The following is a 20,786-nucleotide window of genomic DNA, read 5'->3' as shown; positions in this document are numbered from 1 at the left end:
AATAAAATTAGGGGTGCCAATACATATAGAGCTGATCTGTTTATTATTATTATTATTATTATTACTACTTTTTTCTTTTTTTTTAAAGTAATGCTGAGAGAGTAGTCTAATGCCGCTTTTCCACTACAAACGTGGCTGAGTCGGGCTGAGCCGTGCCGTGCTGAGTCGAGCTGAGCGGGGCTGTTGGAGTTGCATTTCGACTACAACCGCGCTGAACCGTGCTGGCTGGAAGTGGGTGGACACATTGGGTGGAGTTAGCGAAAGTGGGTGGACGTCAGGTGATGTCGTTAAGCAGCGCAAACAGTGACATCAGTGAGCTTTTAAGCGGTAGTCTCACGACCTGGATAGTAAACAATAAACATGGAGTCGTTAGTGTTGCTGGTCTTGGTGCTGTGGCTTGTTGTCACCGACAACGCGGACAGATACTGGCAAGAGCGTATAGATGAGGCGAGGCGCATAAGGCTTCAGAAATTCTCGTAATTCGTAATTCTTCTTCTTCCGGGTTTACGGTGTTTACAGATCCCAGCGTGCTCGCGGGGCGTGTGTGGGCATGTGAGGACACGCCTCCTCACCAATCAGTGCACAGGGGAGTGTCTGCTCACGCCCCCAGCCTCACTCGGCACGGCTTGGCTCGCTTCAGCCCCACTCCAAAACAGTGCGAGTTTTAGGGGCTAAGCAGGGCTGAAGCGAGCTGAGTCGTGCTGGTTTTTGGTAGTCGAAACGCGAGCCGTGTCGGGCTGAAGTGAGCTGAAGCGAGCTGAAGTGAGCTGAAAAAGGGTAGTGGAAAAGGGCCATAATAGTGGAAGGAACATCTCTCCTCCACCTTCTCTGTCTTTCAGGGATGAGTTTTCTGCTTTTTCTGAGTAAAAATTGACCTTTTTATATTACTGTATGCCAAATCCGTTGAGAATTTTTTTTTCATTTATTGAGGGGGGTTGGGGTATGTTCCTTCGTGATACTCAAGCGTAATTCATTCCTACGACGATGTTCCGTGTTTACATTTTCGCCATCTTTAGTCTCGCTAAGTCTCGCGGTAGAATGCGTGTTCTCTACAGTGTAATTGGCCAAAACATCGATGGTGAGAGCATGATAGCCAATCATAACAGTTCTTACAAGAGTGTGGGAGAGAACAAAAGAGAGCCAGATTAGACCACGTAAAAACACAGGAGCAGCTTGCCAGTGAAAGAAAAAGGAAAAAGAGAGGACTGACGGGCTTCTGTCTTTGGCCAAAAAGCTGAAGAAGTCGAAATGATCAAATGAAAATGAGAAGTGACTGAACTATAAATAATTGTATAAAGTGTACATAGACATTATCCCATAAACTTAGCACTCGTTTGATTTAATACGCTGAACGTGTATATGATGGTCAGTAAATCTGAATTAATGCTGACAGTTTTGAAAACTTAAATATTTCAAAAGACTTCTCGAAGAAATCATATGCAGCTAGTGAGGACACAGGGAGAAAAGGTCAGGCTCCCTAAAATTTTATTTAATATATGAACATTTTGATAATTAATAGAACTTAAGTTTAATGTGAATTTAGTTTGTCGTTTTTGTTGATCATGAATTATAATCATACCCTTGAATGCAGAATGTGATTTTATTTTGAATTCAAACAATACTGCTATTGATTTGATACACATTTTCATGTAAATATATAAAAAGACAACAGATATTTTTATCTACTGCAGCTCAGATTGCAGGAAAAGTGGTTTGTAAGGCCTTATTTTTCAGAATTTTCCTGGGGGGTATAACTCCCAGACGACCCCCCCCCTCCCCGTTGGCTTCGGGCATCTTCGGCGCCCTCGCACACCTTTATCTTGTTTTCTGCTTTTTTGATGACCACCCACTCTCATCCCTGGTCTGTCTCTCTTTCTCTCTCCCCTCTCTCTGTCTCTCTCTCTCTTCTCTCTCTCCCCTCTCTGTCTCTCTTCTCTCCCCCCTCTCTCTCTCTGTCCCCTCTCTCTGTCTCTCTCTCCCTTCTCTGTCTCTCTCTCCCCTCTCTCTGCTCTCTCTTCTCTCTCTCCCCTCTCTCTGTCTCTCTTCTCTCTCCTCTCTCTCCCTCTCTGTCTCTCTTCTCTCTCCTCTCTCTCCCTCTCTCCCTCTCTCCTCTTTCGTCTCCCCTCTCTCTGTGCTCTCTGCTCTCTCTCTTCTCTCTCTCCCCTCTCTCTGTCTCTCTCTCTCTTCTCTCTCTCCCCTCTCTGTCTCTCTTCTCTCCCCCCTCTCTCTCTCTGTCCCCTCTCTCTGTCTCTCTCTCCCTTCTCTGTCTCTCTCTCCCCTCTCTCTCCCCTCTCTCTGTCTCTCCTCTCTCTCCTCTCTCTCCTCTTTCGTCTCCCTCTCTCTCCTCTCTCTCCCCTCTCTCTGTGCTCTCTGCTCTCTCTCTCCTCTCTCCCCTCTGCTCTCTCTCTCCTCTCCTTTCTCTCCCCTCTCTTCTCTCTCTCTGCTCTCTCTCTCCTCTCTGTCTCTCTCTCTCCCCTCTCTGTCTCTCTCTCTCTCTCTGTCTCTGTCTGTTCTCCCTCTCTGCTCTCTCTGTCTCTCCCCTCTCTGCTGTCTCTCTCTCTCTTCCCTCTCTCTGTCCCTCTCTCTCCTCTTTCGTCTCCCTCTCTCTCCCCTCTCTCTCTCTGCTCTCTCTCTCTCCCCTCTCTTCTCTCTCTCTCCCCTCTCTCTGCGCTCTCTCTCCCCTCTCTGTCTCTCTCTCTCCCCTCTCTGTCTCTCTCTCTCCCCTCTGTCTCTCTCTCTGCTCTCTCTCTCACCTCTCTGCTCTCCCTGTCTCTCCCCTCTCTCTGTCTCTCTCCTCTCTCTGCTCTCTCTCTCTCTGTCTGTTCTCCTCTCTCTGCTCTCTCTCTCTCTGTCTGTTCTCTTCTCTCTGCTCTCTCTCTGTCTGTTCTCCCTCTCTGCTCTCTCTGTCTCTCCCCTCTCTGCTGTCTCTCTCTCTCTCTGCTCTCTCTGTCTCTCCCTCTCTCTCTGTCTCTCTCCTCTCTCTGCTCTCTCTCTCTCTCTGTCTGTTCTCCTCTCTCTGCTCTCTCTCTCTCTGTCTGTTCTCCCTCTCTGCTCTCTCTGTCTCTCCCCTCTCTGCTGTCTCTCTCTCTCTGCTCTCTCTGTCTCTCCTCTCTCTCCCCCTCTCTCCCTCTCTGTCAGGTGTGGTGTCTCTGATTAGCCTGTTAGCGTGCTCTCAGGGTGAGGATCAGCCGAAGCTGAACGTGATGCTGTGTGAGGCCGTGGTGGCCGTGTATCTGAGCCTGCTGCTGCACGGCCTCGGCACGCACTCCGCCAACGAGCTGTTCCGCCTCGCCGCCCACCCGCTCAACCCACGCATGTGGGCTGCCGTCTTTGGGGGCGGAGCCAAGATCATCGTCAAGCCAAAGCGAGCAGCTGAGCTCACACCAGGTGAGCTGAACACCTGTAACATCTGTACAAATCCCCGGTCTGGAAGTGTGCGTCAGTGTGCGCATCAATGCACTGTGTGTGTAATACGTCATTGTGTGTCAGCTGCATTTGCAGCAGAAAGCTCTCAGGAATCACCCGACACCCCCTCCCTCACCGTCACACCCACATCCCATAATGCCGAGCCTGGTTACCATGGTGACGGCACTGTGGAAATGGCTATGCAGCTGGAGAGCTGTGAGTGAGGCACTAACTGTGTGTATGCATGTGTGTGTGTTCATTTTCAAGCATGTGTGTAATTTACACATCCGTGTGTGTGTGTGTGTGTGTGTGTGTGTGTGTGTTGTTAGCTGATAACACTGTGGACTCCGAGCATCAAGTGGAGAATAAATCACACACAGGTACACACTCGCAGCACGTTTCATTAACATGAACGCGGATCTCACACGTGAACATGGATTAAAGCCCACGGAAGCATGATGTCGTTACTATGGCGACGTCAGTGTGGGATCAGTGTTTAGACGTCTGAAGTGGTGATGTGTGTAAATAATACAGTATAATGTGTACACGCTTATCAGTGTGTGTGTCCTTTGTAAATCAGTGTTTCTGTTGAACTTATCACAGTGTTCATCCTTCGACAGTAATAACAGCGGACGTGTGTGTGTGTGTCTGTGTGTGTGTGTATACACACCACACACACACACACACACACACACACTCCTCTTGACTGTTTATATTTTCTCCATTGCTTATCTAATGTCTAATTATATTTATCAGTCAGAGTGCAGCACACGGTCTCTCACACACTTGTAATGCTCGGTAACAAACCTGCAAGCTACGTGCGTGCGCACACACACACACACACACACGCACACACACACTCTTCATGCTTTGCTGTGTTGTATGACAGAGTGTGGTGTGTGTGTGTGTGTGTGTTAGATCTTGTTGTTAATGGTTATTTGTTTTTGTCACAAACTACTTTCAGTGTGAGAGTGTGCGCGTGTGTGTTCTTGTTTATTGTTTTGTTGTTGTTGTTGTTGTTGTTTGTGTTGTGTTGCACTTAGCCCTTCCTGATGAACCGAAACAGGACGGCGGTGAAGGTTTGTGATTGTGTGTGTGAAATACAAGTTGATAATCCATAGAGGATTATACTATGATTACTTTCACATGACTAAAAACAACACATTTCTCATGTTAATTAATATTTAATTAGTTTTATTTTTCCTTGTGAATGTAAAATAGTAGGCGGAGTCAATGCATGTAGTTTCATTTATCACCTGCAGCCTGAAAGTCAAATACAGAACTGTGTGTGTGTAAGTGAAATATGGAATATGACTGAAGGGCGGGTATTAAATTTGAAGAAATCAGCATTAGACCATTTCCTCCGTTTTAATAATGAGGAAGTGTTTTGAAACAATTTAGTGTCTCAGTATTCTGAGGTAATAAAGTAAAGAAATGATCACCTCGAGCACAGCGGTGTAATTTTACAGACTTTGTGTATTCAGTGGTGTTTCCGAGTGAGTTTACATTTCACATTTAGCCATAAGTTACTGCAGTACAAAATATATCCAGCAGGGGGCGTATTACAATATTGTATTAATGTACCGTATTGTTAGAGCAAATGAACTGAATGAAATTAAACCGAGAGATTTTTACCACAGCTATTTTTTAACTAACGCGTAAACAGTAGCACGCGAGTGTCGGTCTGTAATAAGCCGAGACACGACATTCGACGGTTAAAATAGAAACACAGCAGTCGCTCTTTTACTTTTGGAAATGTAAATAAATCGCCTACAGCGTGAGACGTAATTGTTTCTGTAGCTGTGCAGCAATGACGAGTTAAATTAAATTAACACTAAGAGGTGTAGGTGCGATTTCAATCCTTTCTGTTTTCTGTTCTACAAATGTTTAAAAGCAGTAATAGTTTTGGTTTTAAATGATATATTGATTACCTGAACCAGAGTCATGCTCATCCATGCACTCGTTTCTTACGTAGTCTTTGATCAGTAATTATAACGGTTGTGATGAGGGTCACGTGACCATGAAGTTACCCGAGATTGGGTGAATCCTGAACCCTGTAGTACACTCGATAGTGTGGATAAAATGTTATTAAAGATTAATAAATGAACTAATGGCAACCCCTCTGTCTCGTGTTCATTCAGTAGCCCCGCCCCCAACACCTCCTGCTGAAGAAGTGGACCGCCAGCGCAGGCGGTTTAACATGCGTATGCTGGTTCCGGGTCGGCCCGTTAAAGAGACACAGGCCACGCCTCCTCCGATCCCCACAGAACGCCCCGCCTACAAGGAGAAGTTCATCCCCCCGGAGCTCAGCATGTGGGATTATTTTGTGGCAAAAGTAAGTGCTCCCTCTCAACTGTTAATAGACGGATTCACTGACTGTACCGACGCTGATAGTGTCTGGTTTACTTGGGTGTAGATGTATAAACGTAGACGCTCTGGTTCATGCGTTTACGGCGCCGCCGTGTTGTTCCAGGAGTTTTTTTCGGTGTGAATGAATGAATGAAAGTTGATGTCCCTGACTGATGGTGATTTAAAATTGCCAGAGCTGTGTGTTGTTGTAAAAACCATTGAATGGTAGAATCCAGCCCGTCACAGGCAAAACTGTTTAATTATGTTCCGGGATTTAATATTGGGGGTGTTCACACGGCAACTTTTACTCCAGTGTAGCACCGGGGCTGCCCCAGTAGAGCGTTCACACAGTACAAAGTTATAGCGGTGTCGCCCCTGAACGCTGCTTAAACCGGTGCAAATCTAACCCTGCTCGGGAGGTGGTTTAAAAAATTTACTCCGGAGTAAATGCTAGTTTGCGGGGCAGCACCGATATAAAATGGGACGTCTGAACGCTACGGGGTAGACTCACTACACGTGAGGAGAGCTGATTACATACGGGCATTGCATACAGTGATTCATTTTGCTCCTAATGACTGAGTCAAACTGACTCACCACATATTAAATCAGTGAGTCAAAAATTTCCAAAGTGAGTCAAAATTAAAATACACACTTTGAAAACAAAATACACAATAGTTATCACTGTTCACACTTAAATCATTTAATTCCAACATGTGAACAATTGTGTGAGCTATTCATCTAAGCAAACAATAACAATTTTCAGAATAAAAAAAGAAAAAAGTATGGAATTAAACAGAATAGTTATTATGGCTGTTTTGACTAGAATTCAAATAAAACAAAAAAAAGTGTCAATATCTTTGGCACTTGACTTTTGTGACATCAGACAAGATTAACTTTTTCACAATTAATAATGACATTTATCATGTTTATGGTTTAGCTACTGTAACATTTCTTCACTGAGAAAATTCTTCTTTGCTTGTTTTTTTTCAAGTGATCCAGACTCATCTCAATCATGTCTGACTTAGTAAGGATGCTTGTTTTTATGTTCATCAAGTGATGTTGCTTTTCAATGGTTAGTCTGTTTCTGCCTTTAGTGAGAATCTGGTTCTGCACTGAGAAGCCCCTTTCACAGCCAGCAGTATGCACTGCAGAGGTTAAGGCAAAGAAATGCTTTGGCAAACATAAATTTTATCGATTAGTACGAGAGAGCTATTTTCACTTGCTTCAAATCGAGGCTGGAAAGGATTTGCATATGCCGAAGCTTTCCAGCCAAATGAAATTGCTGACACGTTGCTGACGGAATTAAACGAAGCTAAATATAGGCCCGCCAAGTAAAAAAGGCTATAGTAGTCGATAAATGAAGCATTATAACAACAGTTCAGTCATGTTGAACGAGAAAAATATAGTGTCGTTAGGACCTTGCCACTCGGAACAACCTCAAGCTACATCCCTTCGCTCTATATCCTGAATGAAGAGAAGTAACTCGAGGATGTTCCGAGTGCGACCTTGCGTCAAAAATACGCACCACAAGCAAAACATCTGCGTCATTTATTTTAAAATTGCGTAAAATACGCATGACGCAGGGCAAAATGAATCACTGGCATAATTTGCATCCTGGTATTTTGCGCTTCCAAACTGGCGAATATCAACAACAACAGAACTGCGTGTCTTCCAGTGTTGCCAGATTGGGTGGTTTTAAGTGCATTTTGGTGGATTTGAACACATTTTGGGCTGGAAAACGTCAGCAGTATCTGGCAACACTGGTGTCTTCATCCACGTTGTTTTCCCGGCGCTTGGTGATGCCATGACAACTGGGAAAAGGAAGTACATTTTAATGCATGCGCATATTTAATTTCCACATTATTACTATCGTTTTTAATTATTACTATCGTTTTCGTTTTTAAAACACAGCAGTTTTTGCACGGTCACAAAAACTGCTGTGTGAACGCAAGTGGGACTGCACCGGTGCTAGCATGCTTCTCTCTAGTAAGCAGGTTTGTGACGTGTGAACGCTCCACAAAATTTACACCGGTGTAAGATATATCGCAACAAAATACATCGGCGCAGCATCGATGCAAATATGTGCCGTGTGAACACCCCTAATTACTTCATCATGTTGAAGGCTGTTGTAACCAGTCAGAGTGATTTAACGTTATACTCATAATGTTAGCTAACACTAGTATCTTTCTCATTATTAAATGAAAGTAGTCCTGCAGTTAAGTGTATAAAATTTAAGCTCTACTTGTCGATTTACCTCCGAATTATTTTCTCTCTCAAGCTCGCACTAGGGACCATAACAGTCATCATTGTTAAGGCTAAGGAATTAACTTTTTTATGATATTTGTGTTACTGTAAGTGACATGAAATCGTCACCATCTTAACAACACTAGTGGTGACTGAATAATGTTTCAGATGTAGATCATAACCTTTAAACGTAAAGTCCCACAGCTCCCCACGGACACGGGCTGGTTTACAGGGCCGCTTCTGTGCACGGTGACCGCCAAGTTACATTACAGGCATTTAGCAGACGCTCTTATCCAGAGTGATGTACAACATCCCCAGAACAGTTAGGGGTCTTTGCTCAAGCACATTTCAGTCGTTCCTGCTGGTCCAGGGAATCGAACCAGCAACCTTTTGGTCCCAAAGCTGCTTCTCTAACCTTTAGGCCACGGCTTCCCCAAGCTAATTTACTTGTAGCGATAATATATACAAGTTATTTGTCTGATAAACTTCCTTAGAAAGTAAGTTTATAAAATGTAGAAACAGATAAAGGAAGGATAAAAAATTAAATAATAATAAAGAAAGAAATGGTAAGTGAATTTTCTGACACACACACACACACACACACACACACACACAGAGTTGCAGATCTGTTGAAAGTCTTTTAAACAAAGCACGCTTATCCCTGTTATGACTGTGTGTGTGTGTGTGTGTGTGTGTGTGTGTGTGTGTGTGTGTGTGTGTGAGACAGCCCTTCCTCCCTCTGTCAGACAGTGGAGCTCTGTACGACTCTGATGAGAGCGGTGATGAAGATGAAGATGATGATGAGGATGCTTTCCTGTCTGATACTCAGATGACTGAGCACAGCGACCCGAACTCATACAGGTTTTACTTTTACACACACACACACACACACACACACACACACACACACAGATTGATTTGCAGGTTATATTAACATGTGATCTTGAACAGTGTCCTAGATTCATTCTGTCATGAAATTATTCATTTACAGTAATTACAAATAATTATAAATTAATTTTATCGGCCTGTTGCTCCATTTTCTCGCAGGAATAACGAGAATCCACCACCAGCCATCAGATTAGCACCGGAGTCACGAAACACATCCCAAATATTAAAATCTAAACCTGTTCACTGTGGTTAGGGTTAACTGTAAACAGCGAAGGATACTTAGAGCGACAGAAACAGTTCTGTTACAGGTTAATCCAAACATTTATAAATATTCTCTTGCTCTTTCTCTCTCTCTCTTTTGCTGTCTTGCTCGTTCTCTCTCTCTTGCTCATTCTCTCTTGCTCTCTCTTGCTCATTCTCTCTCTCTCGCTCTCTCTCTCGCTCTCTCTTGCTTGTTCTCTCTCTCTCACTCTCTTGCTTGTTCTCGCTCGCTCTCTCTTGCTTGTTCGCTCTCTCTCTCGCTCGTTCTCTCTTGCTCGTTCTCTCTTGCTTGTTCTCGCTCGCTCGCTCTCTCTTGCTTGTTCGCTCTCTCTCTCTCACTCGTTCTCTCTTGCTCGTTCTCTCTTGCTTGTTCTCTCTCTCTCGTTCTCTCTCTCGCTCGTTCTCTCTTGCTCTCTCGCTCTCTCTTGGTCATTCTCTCTCTTGCTCGTTCTTTCTTGCTCATTCTCTCTCTCTCGCTCTCTTGCTCGTTCTTTCTTGCTCGTTCTCTCTCACTCTCTCTTGCTTATTCTCTCTCTCTCGCTCTCTTGCTCGTTCTTTCTTGCTCGTTCTCTCTCGCTCTCTCTTGCTCATTCTCTCTCTCGCTTGTTCTCTCTCGCTCGTTCTCTCTTGCTCTCTCGCTCTCTCTTGGTCATTCTTTCTTGCTCATTCTCTCTTTCGCTGTCTCTTGATCGTTCTCTCTCTCTCACTCTCTCTTGCTCATTCTTTCTTGCTCATTCTCTCTCGCTCTCTCTTGCTCGTTCTCTCGCTCTCGTGCTCTCTTATGCTCTCTTGCTCTTTCTCTCTGTTCTCTCTCTCTCTCTCTCTCTCTCTCTGTGTAGTTGGTGTCTGATCCGCTTGGTGATGGTTAAACTCGCTCTGCACAATGTGAAGAACTTCCTCCCCATTGCAGGACTTGACTTTACAGGTAACACACACACACACACACACACACACACTTCCTCTGTCTCTTTCTATTTGCATGCTTAACCTCTTTCTCCTCTTCTTTTTGACTTTTGTATTTCTCCCTTTGTTCTTTTCTCTCTTTCTTCCCATCTTCGTCTGCTCTCTCTCTCTCTCTCTCTCTCTCTCTCTCTCTCTCAGACCTGCCCGTGTCGTCTCCGCTCTGTAACTCTGTAGTGAAGTGTATGGAGAACTGGGAGCAGCAGCTTCAGGACAGGATGAACAGATTTGATGGTCCTCCACCCAACTACATAAACACCTTCCCTACAGACGTCAGTGTGGGTGGCGGCCCCGCCGCGCTGCGCCACAAAGCCATGCTGGAGCCTGACAACACGCCCTTCAAGTACACACACACACACACACACCTCATCTCTTAATGACTGACACTCTCTCACCTGTATGTCAGCCAATCAGAGCACCCCATTTTGGACACACTGAAGGATGATGGGAATGTTCTCTCTCTCTCTCTCTCTCTCTCTCTCTCTCTCTCTGTGTGTGTAGAGCAAGGCACCACCTCTCCTTCCCTGCTCGCCGTCTTTGGCACTTCCTGGTGAAACAGGAAGTCCTCCAGGAGACTTTGATTCGGTACATCTTCACCAAGAAGAGAAAGCAGAGTGAGGTAATGAAAGGGGGCGGGGTCAAGAAGTTTGCATGAGTGTGTGTGTCCGTCCCCTGCAAAGAGAAGGGAGACGACACACAGGGAGATCGGATATATATTACAGAGATCATCAGGAGGGTTAAAAAGATAAAATCTTAATTTTAGTGAGTTATTATTAATACAGGTACGTTAAGTAACCAATTAATTAAGCAATAAAGAACCTAATTAGCGCAATTTATTAATACACCGTATTGATAAAATTATGTGAAAAATAAATAGGTAATTATATTTTAAATGTAATTAAAACTTTATTTTTTTAAACACTGATTATTAATTAATTATTTTTGTTGCTAACTTTTAGTAATAAAAACTGAACCCATAAAAACATCCCAGAACCCCACCGGAGCAACCGCCGAACTGTTTAGAGAAGAAAGGCTAAAGTCACCCACACTCGCATGCACGCCTTATCTAGACCGCTGCTCAGAACTCTCTCTCTTTTTCTTTTTTTTTCTTTTTTTCTCTGTGCATGTGTTGTATTGTTTGTGTTGTGTTTGTGTTTGTATTGTGTTGTGTTTGTGTTGTGTTGTGGTGTTGTGTTGTGTATGGTGCAGTGTTTAGAGAACCATGTGGACTGTCTCACACACAACTGTGTAGCAGGAGCTCACAAAATCAACAAGGTAGTACTGAATGGGTGTGTGTATCTGTTACTCCGTCCTCCAGGCTTGAGCTTTCTTTCCTCTGCTGAACCTGCTGTCACACACACACACACACACACACACACACACACAGTTCTCCCTCTCTCACCTCCCCACAGGAGTGTCGCTCCTCGCTCCACTTTACTAACTGGTGTAGACACTAAACTCTCTCTGGTGCCCCTTTTCCACCAAAGCAGTTCCAGGGCTGGTTCGGGGCCAGTGCTTAGTTTGGAACCGGGTTTTCTGTTTCCACTGACAAAGAACTGGCTCTGGGGCCAGAAAAAACGGTTCCAGGCTAGCACCAACTCTCTGCTGGCTCAGAGGAAAGAACCGCTTACGTCAGCGGGGGGAGTTGTTAAGACCAACAACAATAACAAGACCGCGAAAGATCGCCATTTTTAAGCAGCGAGAAGCAGCAGCTGTACAAACGAAGTCATCCATTATTATTATTATTATTATTGTTGTTGTTGCTGCTGCTGCTTCTTCTGCATTGTTTTTGCTTCGATATTCGCGCCAAGGTTTATGCAAACGCAGCGACATAACTGACGTATACAGCGATGTAATGACGTGGCTTCCCTTAGCACCGCGAGCTATGGAAAAGCAAACTGGTTCTCAGCTGGCTCGCAAGTTGAACGAGTTGTGAACCAGCACCGAACCAGCCCTGGAACTGATTTGGTGGAAAAGGGGTATCTGTCAGCTGATCCAGACCCGGGGCTCATTCTTTATGCAATTAACATCCAAATGTCCACCAGTTAACCTTCAATTAACCAGTTAACTAATCAACATGGACCCCTTTGGTGTTCTATGGCTTGTTAACATGTTGATGTCTCACACTGAGGGTTAGTGTGTGTGTGTGTGTGTGTGTGTGTGTGTGTGTAGGTGGAGGCAGATCTTGGTTATCCTGGAGGCAAAGCTAAAATTATCCACAAGGAATCTGACATCATCATGGCTTTTGCAATCAATAAGGTAAAAATATTATTTTGACTCACTTTGAATAAGTTACAGCACTTTCTAGAGGGAAAAATGCCGTGTGTGTGTTAGGGATGGCGAAAACTAAAAAAAATCTTGACCGACCACCGAGCCTCATTAGCTGGTTAAAGTCGGTTAACCTATGAGTTTAAACAGGGATGCAAACGGCACGCCTTTTAGCGGATGACGCCTTTTTCACGGCTGAATCGTGCAGTCAGCCGTGAAAAAGTCGGCATCTGCGCCTTTAGTCTGTGTGGAGAGATCTGATCTGCAATAACATGCATTGTTGGCTACAGACCGAGACATACTTTCAGAATGCACTGGCCAAGGCAGGACTAAACTCCATGTGCCTTCTAATAATAATTAAAAAAAAAACAGAATAGTAATTTGTAAGCTAAAAAGCCTGTGTCTACACTTTTCTCTTTCACCGAGTGGCAGCTGTGTTCAACTGGGGCGGGACATGACTGAATGGGTGTTTCTGATTTGTTAGCTGTCTTTAACTGGGGCGGGAGGGCGGGACATGACTGAATGGGTGTTTCTGATTTGTTAGCCATCTTTAACTGGGGCGGGAGGGCGGGACATGACTGGAATGGGTGTTTCTGATTCGTCAGCTGTCTTTAACTGGGGTGGGAGGGCGGGACATGACTGAGTGGGTGTTTCTGATTTGTCAGCTGTCTTTAACTGGGGCGGGAGGGCGGGACATGACTGAATGGGTGTTTCTGATTCGTCAGCTGTCTTTAACTGGGGCGGGAGGGCGGGACATGACTGAATGGGTGTTTCTGATTTGTCAGCTGTCTTTAACTGGGGCGGGAGGGCGGGACATGACTGAATGGGTGTTTCTGATTTGTTAGCCGTCTTTAACTGGGGCGGGAGGGCGGGACATGACTGGAATGGGTGTTTCTGATTTGTCAGCTGTCTTTAACTGGGGTGGGAGGGCGGGACATGACTGAATAGGTGTTTCTGATTTGTTAGCTGTCTTTAACTGTGGTGGGAGGGCGGGACATGACTGAATGGGTGTTTCTGATTTGTCAGCCGTCTTTAACTGGGGCGGGAGGGCGGGACATGACTGGAATGGGTGTTTCTGATTTGTCAGCTGTCTTTAACTGGGGTGGGAGGGCGGGACATGACTGAGTGGGTGTTTCTGATTCGTCAGCTGTCTTTAACTGGGGCGGGAGGGCGGGACATGACTGAATGGGTGTTTCTGATTCGTCAGCTGTCTTTAACTGGGGCGGGAGGGCGGGAAATGACTGAATGGGTGTTTCTGATTTGTCAGCTGTCTTTAACTGGGGCGGGAGGGCGGGACATGACTGAATGGGTGTTTCTGATTCGTCAGCTGTCTTTAACTGGGGCGGGAGGGCGGGACATGACTGAATGGGTGTTTCTGATTTGTCAGCTGTCTTTAACTGGGGCGGGAGGGCGGGACATGACTGAATGGGTGTTTCTGATTCGTCAGCTGTCGTCCTTACACCGCATGGCATGCTCCAAAATCGGCAGCTTCAAAACGATTGATTTTTTTTTTTTTTTAACCGACAACCAAAAAAAAATTAACCGGTTGACACTGATTCGGTCAACCACCGGTCAAACGGTCATCGGTTAACATCCCTAGTGTGTGTGTGTGTGTGTGTGTGTGTGTGTGTGTGTGTGTAGGCTAAACCCAGTGAGATCGTCCTGGCCTCCACTCATGATGTTCAGGAAGTGGACGTGTCCACTCTGCTGGCTGCGCAGTCATACACCTGGATCGGAGAAGACTTTGACAAGGAGTCACGCAGGTGTGTGTGTGTGTGTGTGTGTGTGTGAGAGAGAGAGATTTGTAACGTACCTATTTTTAATAACTGTTTGCTAACATTATTTTTTTTTTCTTCTTCTCAGCTCTGACGATGACTATCGCTCCTCCCACACTAACATTGCACAGGCAAGCTCCGCCCCCTTTGCTCCTCCACCAATGCCAGTCTCCGCCTCTATGCCATGGCTTGGCAGCGGACAAACTAGCATGGGTGCTAGCGTGGTACGTGTGTTACTTATAGGCTGAAAATGCTACACATTAAAGGACATTAAAAAAAAGTTTTAAATAATAATATGTACGATTTAATATTAAAACATAAATATAATGATTTATCTACCAGAATTATATGCCATCCAATAATTTATTTTAATCCCTTTTTTTTTTTCAGATATATACATATTGTAAAAATAAAATAAGAGAATAATCCATGTGCTGAAAACTGCGTTTTATGCAAAGACAGACTGCTTGAGAAATTAGCCTAACATTTTCATATCTTTGCATCATTTGGGTGAAGATATGAAGTTTTATCTTTGAGTGGTGAATGTATGTTTTTCAACATGAGAAGATAAACTTCAGATCTTTGTGCCATTGTGTAAAGTTCTTTATATTATATGGACGCATTCACAAAAAATACACAAGTTAATCAAAAAGAGTGTTAATTTTGAACCGGTTCACCGTTTTGACAACACTGTGGGAAAACACTAGGAGCGACGTCACTGGAGTGAAGTATCAGGAATTATTATATATCCAGGAAACTTTTTCCATGGACTAAAAACATGTGTTCTATTCCCTTCGAGCAGGTTTCATTCATTTGGTTTGACAGCATGCAGTATTGTTAGCATGTCGCTTCTCCTACGTGTATTACATCACTCTGCCCGATGGAGAATGAGCGTTGAATGTGGTTTACGATATTGCACGGTTGTCAAGACAACATGACGTCACACGTCGGAGATGTAAAACTTCCGTGCTAGTGAGCGACTGTGACAATTTGTAAACGAACATGGCCGCCACGTTTGCTTTGTTAAATACAGAAGATTTTAAGAGAATTTTGAAAGAGAAAGATACATTGAACACCCGAAAGGAATGTGTATGGATGATAATGATCATAATATTGTCTGGCTTTTTTTCGTGGTCTATCAGATATATTCCATTCAGCTACTCGTCTTCGACTCGTTCAGTATCATGCTCGCTGAATGGAATATATCTGATAGACCATGAAAAAAAAAGCCAATATTTATTTAAATATGTCCCTTAAATCCGTGACGTATTTCATCTGAAAAATGTGAATTTTTCAACACGAGAAGATAAACTTCATATCTTCAAGCCAATGTGAGATTTTATATATATATATATATTAGGGTGCATCAGTTGCCGTCACTTTCATAAAATCTGATGCATTTTTGTTTGGGTGTTCCTTTTCACCAATAAAGACATCCTGTAGAATTTTTTGACCATATTCAAAAGTCTAATGGTGGCACCATGAGGTTCATTTTTTGCCAAAAAACGCTTATTTTATGTTTTTGCGTAAGGTTTGAGTCACAATGTTGGACTCCGTTTATTGATTTCTTGTGAGGCAGAGATGATGTTAAGAACCTTTGCAAGGGATTGAGAAGCATTAATGTGATTCATAATACATTTGTATTGTTTAAAAGTAGTTGAACAATGATTCAATGAACAGCTAAAACTCAAACTGTGCTTGATAATATATTTAGAATATGGACTAAAAATGTGTATCTAAGATATTTGGTATACTCTATAAGGTGCCATAATGTTTCATGAAAAGTGATCGAAATTTTGTCATAAAAGTCATAAAATAGCAGCTTTTTCCATCACTTTGAGCTCCTGGTGCCACCATTAAACTTTTGAATTTTGTCAAACTATTTCACCCAGTGTGTTTTCTTACCAAAAGGAACATAAAAACAAAAATGCATCATGATCGGAGGAACTTTTCATTTTTAGGGGGCAACTGATGCACCCTAATATATATAATTTTTTTTTTTTTCCACGGTCCGGTTTCCAGCTCTGATTGGCTGGCGAGCGGGTCCGTTTCCTATGATACGGACCCCAGTTACGGACCTCTAGCGACTCGCTCGTTCACGACAACAAGCATAGTAGAATTTTTTGTCAACATTTATCTTTTTTTTTAATAAGATTTATTATTTTTTTATTATCAAAAATCTTATATTTTTTGCCAGCATTTCTCAGGAGAATAGCATTAATTTTACAGCATGGATGGCGATAACGACAGTGTTCACAGCGAAAGCGAGTTTTACTACCCTGAGGAAGAAGAAATAAAAGAAAACATTTCAGGAGAAAGCTAAAAACCTGTAACTGTTGCTAAGGCCGAGCAAAAACATGGCTGAATCCTGAATGACTCAATTTTGTATAAATAGGGGACGACATAGGCGGCAAAATGTAGTTTTTTTTCCTGCCATGGAAGTGCACTTGTATACCGAGGAGGAAGCCATTTGCATTACAGCCGTGAATGAGGATTCAAAATGGCGGCTCGGCTCGGTTTCCCCTTTTGGGCGCGCTCGTTTTCTGTTAGAATTTGGTAAAGAAAAAAAAAATATATATATATATTTTTCTTTTTATTATATTGGCACATTTACAAACAAAGTCCCCAAATTTATCAAAATGCAATTTATCATCGATTTCCTCACAAGTGACAGAGATTTATGTCCTGGTTTTGGTTCTCCATGTCCCGGATGGTGTTCAGATGAAAAATACCAGTGGAGTATTTCCCAGTAAAACACTCGTGTCTATGTAATATAACGTGATTTAGAACTTAAAGGTGTGTGTGTGTGATTTTGTTTTTAATACATATTATTTATATAAATATATATGTACAGTACATGTGTAATTATTATATAGATGACTGTAACAGACATAATCCCAATGAGATCACACTGGCAAGGTTCGAGAGAGAGAGATAGCTGTGAGTGTTTTGTATATTTTGTGTTGTTTTATCAGTGTAACACAAACAGTGTTGATTTGGTCTAAACACAGTGTGACGAGTCTGTGAGCGCTGATAAGAGCACACAGTGCTGTTCGAGCCCTAACACACAACAGTAAACACCGGACAGACCAAGGTGGCAGCGTGCGTCATCACTGCTGGGTGTCCTCTACTGCTGATAACACACACACACACGTATCGCTCGTTTCTCCAGCTCGGTTTCATTCTCAGAATAAATACCAGACAGTGACATGGTGCAAACACCAGCATGACGCTAAGAGTAGAGTACCCCTGACGCAACACTGAATAAACACCAGAACAAAACACGAGTAAACGCAGCCCTGAGTAAACACCTACACAGCAGCACAATAACTGAATTAAACACCAACACGGGACTAAACAGACACTGTGATCACATTAACCCTCGGAGACCCGCAGGGGGCAAATACGCTCCCAAAAATCACATCGTCTTTAGAGCGACATCATTTCCGATCGCTTTGCACGAGAGACGAGCCGGGTTTTTTTCCCCCTCTTAAACTAGAAAAAACAGATCTAAATAAAACATAAGCCCAAGCTTGTGTGTGTCAGTCACCGACTTCTGTTGATCAGAAATGTCCCCATGTAGGTCTCGGAGGGTTAATACAGCAGCACAACGTTAATACAACGCTGAATAAACACCAGTGTGACTCCGGTGCAACACACGTTAAAACCCAGCGCTGTACAAACACGCACTATACACCAGCTCAACGCTGTATAGACATTCCCTTACAAACTCGTCAGATAGACGAGCACAATGATGCACTTTGGCAGCTTGTCAATCAAATACCGTAAACCCCGCCCCTATCGTAGTCTGGTTAACACCAGACCATATCACAAGTGAAATATGGTCTGGAATCCGCCTATTGAATTTCTCGTAGGGGAGGTGTGGTTTACGATTGTCAACGGCCGTTTATTGGACGTTGCGAATGTCTATCATTTGGCGTATACGTAGCCCATGGCCAATCATGGCAGTTGTACCCGGTGACGTAGTTAGAGCGACGAAGAGGCGAAGAAGAGAAGGAAAGAGTTTTTTAAAACAAACTTTCGCTCTAAACTATTCAGAACAGTGTCTAAAGCTTGATCGAAAGTTTGGTTCGTATCGCTCGCCACCATGTTAAATGTGATCCGTAAACAGTCCCAAATAAACTACAAGCTTCCGTTTGTCGAGTAGTACGCGTCACCGTCTTTCCACCCCTCCCCACTCTCTGATTGGCTCCCTAACTCAGGCGAGCCTTTAGACCATAGTTTCCATGCTGTCTTTTCAGATCGGAACGATTGTGCAAAGCAGTATGGGATTTCCCAGGCTACCCCTATCGTGTGATGTTACAGCCTTTAAACATCGTAACATCATCTGTGTGATCCTTTACTGTTTTATAAAGTGTGAGGCTTTAGAGTACGTTCAGGAGCGATGATGATGATCACGATGACAAACGTGCGTGTGTTTGTCCTGAAACGAGCCATCCTGTCTGTCTCTCTCTCTCTCTCTCTCTCTCTCTCTCTCTCTCTCTCAGATTGTGAAGAGGAACTTGAACAATGTGAAGAGAATGACCTCACATCCCATTTACCAATACTGTGAGTGACTTTACACACAGGAACACCCATACTACTGTTTAATTTATTCATTATCATCAGACTGACTCATTCACTCACACACACACACACACACACACAGGGCTGGGAATCGATGCAGGTTTCCTGGATCGATTCGATTCCGATTCATAAGGTCACGATCCGATTTGATCCGATATCGATCTACTTAGATATTGCTGGATTGTCACTTTAAAGTAAAAACTGTCCCTACTGACAGGAACAGCCCCATGTGTGTTTGTGCATGTATCTGTGTAAGAGGGACACAGAGAGAGAAGAGTCAAGGATTTAAAGGATTTATTTTGGAATGAAAAAAATCCAGGTTTTATTTGAATTCTAAATCAAAACCATGACATTCGGTGGCCCTCTTTTGGTTGAATAACACACCCATGGCAGGGTTTCTGACCACAAAGGAAAAAAAGCACCTCAGCAGCCACAGCAATTGTGTAAGAAATGATGCTTGACTGATGAGTCTCAGAGTGTAACCATGACAGTTGGTGGCCCTCTTTTGGTTGATTAACATACCCATAGCAGGATTAAAACAATGACCAGAACTAACCAACAATGACCACAAAGAAAATAAAAGACAGTAGCTCAGCAACCACAGCAAAGTGTAAGAAATTATGCCTGACTGATAAGACTCCTAGTCTTCAGGAATTGTATAATTTTTCTGGAGGAAAAGGAGCTGGTCTACGTGCTGTGGAGTCAGGCAGCTCCTTTGAGCAGTAGTCAGATATGACACGGTATTTCTTGAGGTCCAGCAGTCGCAGGTCAACGCCACCCTCTCGGCAGACTTCAGCGAATGTGCAAGTGTGTCTTTTGTTTTCGCATACATTTTTGGGATAACAGTTTCGCTCAAATGTTTGCGACTGGGCAGGACATAGCGTGGTTCCAGTCTCTTCACCAGTAGTGTGAATCCAGCATTTTCTACGACACTGTAGGGGCGTAGGTCTTTACTAATAAATATTCCGACACCCTCGGTTATGCTCAAGGCACGCTGAGAATTTGAAGGAAATTTAACACCAAATGCCTTCTCCAGTGCAGTTTGATTCGCCGCAGGTTTAGCTGAAACTGTGTCGGCGTGGTGCCTGGATAAGTGGTTGCGGAGATTGGTTGTATTGCCACTATATTTTACCTCTATGTGGCACAGTTTGCACACTGCTTTTGTTCTGTCGACTTCGTCTCTGTCCTCGTAACGTTTGAATCCAAAGTAATGCCATACATCAGCTTTCAGGCCAGGCGGTGATTTTAGCTGCGCAGCTTCAGCCATCTCGCGTTCTTAAGTTTCGGTTTCGTTTGCCGGCACCCGCTTTTTATAGCGGTCCTTGCGCGGTCGAGAAAATAGTGCCTATAGCCACCTGGAAGAGATCGATCCACACATTTTTGAATCGATCTCGTATTTTTTGAACGTGACTCGATATCGGATCGTGGCTCGATCTTTTGAACCCGGCCCTACACACGCACACTGTACAGATTCACTTCATTAATTACTCCAGTATTTCAAACTTTACCTCACTGTAAATAAACGATCAGATATAATCATTGAAAAATAATCCATGAGGACCAATAATGAGAATTTGTCAAAGTTTTTAAATCACAAGATTTATTTTTGGGTTAAAAAAATGGATCTCTTCACCTTCAGCCTCTTTAAAAATGATGAGCTTTACGAATATTAAAAATGCAAGTGAATATGCAGATTAGGACACACCCCCACATTCTCATGTCTTCCCTATTAACTGCCTAACACGAGGCGGGACTTCAGTATTAGGGTCTCTAGAATATAGCCTCACGTTACCATGGCGACCACGCCCTCCATTGAGCGAGGTTAGTGAGATGTGTAGCTGGTTCATTCTGCAGGGTCTGAAGCTAAACGTTTACAGGTGAGTCGTCCTCCTCCTCCTCCTCTAATCATTTACATATCAGATGTGATTGGGTTAAAACCATAGAGGTTTGTTTAGTGACCTCATAATACGTAGTGCCACGTGTGTGTGTGTGTGTGTGTGTGTGTGTGTAGATATGACAGGAGCTCAGGATGGCAGTGTGAGGATGTTT

The 20,786-nt window shown here is 43.6% G+C and overlaps 1 protein-coding gene across 8 annotated transcripts in view; it reads left to right on the top strand.

The window, feature by feature from the left end:
- The window catches only part of dmxl2 (Dmx-like 2), an 82,057-nt gene that overhangs the window by 53,250 nt on the left and 8,021 nt on the right, over positions 1-20,786 (top strand). For 2 of the 8 annotated variants that reach the window (XM_060924252.1, XM_060924249.1), the window contains exons 29-40: positions 3,139-3,387; positions 5,550-5,740; positions 8,726-8,859; positions 9,987-10,072; positions 10,249-10,450; positions 10,609-10,726; positions 11,317-11,382; positions 12,280-12,366; positions 14,017-14,138; positions 14,239-14,374; positions 18,659-18,719; positions 20,749-20,786. The exon at positions 20,749-20,786 is cut by the window's right edge and continues 90 nt beyond it. In XM_060924252.1, the coding sequence (XP_060780235.1) occupies positions 3,139-3,387; positions 5,550-5,740; positions 8,726-8,859; positions 9,987-10,072; positions 10,249-10,450; positions 10,609-10,726; positions 11,317-11,382; positions 12,280-12,366; positions 14,017-14,138; positions 14,239-14,374; positions 18,659-18,719; positions 20,749-20,786 (1,490 nt within the window). Of the gene's footprint in view, positions 1-3,138; positions 3,388-5,546; positions 5,741-8,725; positions 8,860-9,986; positions 10,073-10,248; positions 10,451-10,608; positions 10,727-11,316; positions 11,383-12,279; positions 12,367-14,016; positions 14,139-14,238; positions 14,375-18,658; positions 18,720-20,748 lie in introns of all 8 variants that reach the window. The other 6 variants (XM_060924251.1, XM_060924248.1, XM_060924255.1 and 3 more) reach the window with 4 other exon arrangements.

The sequence above is a fragment of the Neoarius graeffei genome, chromosome 6 (assembly GCF_027579695.1).
Source record: "Neoarius graeffei isolate fNeoGra1 chromosome 6, fNeoGra1.pri, whole genome shotgun sequence".
NCBI classification, from domain to species: Eukaryota; Metazoa; Chordata; class Actinopteri; order Siluriformes; family Ariidae; genus Neoarius; species Neoarius graeffei.
The sequence above is the reverse complement of the archived record's forward strand: the minus strand, read 5'-3'. Positions and strand labels throughout refer to the sequence as shown.